The 914-nt window shown below is 64.2% G+C and overlaps 1 protein-coding gene across 1 annotated transcript in view; it reads left to right on the forward strand.

The window, feature by feature from the left end:
- ACA1_003220 (Serine/threonine kinase) overlaps positions 1–914 on the forward strand; it is a gene marked incomplete at both ends in the record, with an annotated part of 4,786 nt that overhangs the window by 2,032 nt on the left and 1,840 nt on the right. The window contains one exon of the mRNA XM_004337942.1: positions 20–911. Within this exon, the coding sequence (XP_004337990.1) occupies positions 20–911 (892 nt within the window). The remainder of the gene's footprint in view (positions 1–19; positions 912–914) is intronic.

Raw genomic sequence — 914 nt, forward strand, 5'->3', positions numbered from 1 at the left:
TCTTCAAGAAGCTCGCCAGCGTCACCTGTGAGGGCGTTCACGTGAGCCAGCTCTACGGCTGCGTGACCGAGGACGGCCTGCTCTGCTCCGACCACGGCACCTGCACCGAGGGCGTCTGCTCGTGCGAAGCGGGCTGGTGGGGTCCCTGTGCGACACCGTCGACTCCCGTTCCTCAGGATTCGTCTTCGTCGCCCGTCCTGGGTCTCGCCCTGGGCATCGCCCTGCCGGTCGTCGTGCTCATTGTGTGCCTGGCACTGTTGGTGGTCCTGATCGTCTTCCTCGCCATGCGCCGCGGCAAGGAGAGTGAGGGCGACTACTACATCCCCATTGAGGAGCTCGAGCTCGGCGATCTGCTGGGCGCCGGCGGGTTCGGCGAGGTCTACAAGGCCAAGTGGAAGGGCACCGAGGTGGCCGCCAAGCTGCTGCCCCGCAACGCGACCGACAGCCGCGAGAAGCGGGAGGCCTTCGTACAGGAGATGCGGGTCATGAGCAAGTTGAGGCATCCCAACGTGGTGCTCTTCATGGCCGCCTGCAAGAAGCCGCCCATCCTGTGCATCGTCATGGAGTACATGGCCCTGGGCAGCGTGTTCGACCTGATCAACAACGACCTCGTGCCGGAGGTGCCCATGGGGCTCAAGCTCAAGATGACGTTCCAGGCCGCCAAGGGCATGCACTTCCTCCACTCGTCGGACATCGTGCACCGCGACCTCAAGTCGCTCAACCTGCTGCTCGACAACAAGTGGAACGTCAAGGTCTCCGACTTTGGCCTCACGGCGATCAAGGACTCCATCGGCAAGGGAGGCGACAAAGCCCTCGTGTGCAGCGTGCCGTGGACCGCGCCCGAAGTGCTCCAGGACGAGGTCGGCGAGGACGTTGACTACACCATGGCCGACGTCTACAGCTTCGGCATCGTC

The sequence above is a fragment of the Acanthamoeba castellanii genome (assembly GCF_000313135.1).
Source record: "Acanthamoeba castellanii str. Neff unplaced genomic scaffold scf7180000082964, whole genome shotgun sequence".
Classification (NCBI taxonomy): domain Eukaryota; phylum Discosea; order Longamoebia; family Acanthamoebidae; genus Acanthamoeba; species Acanthamoeba castellanii.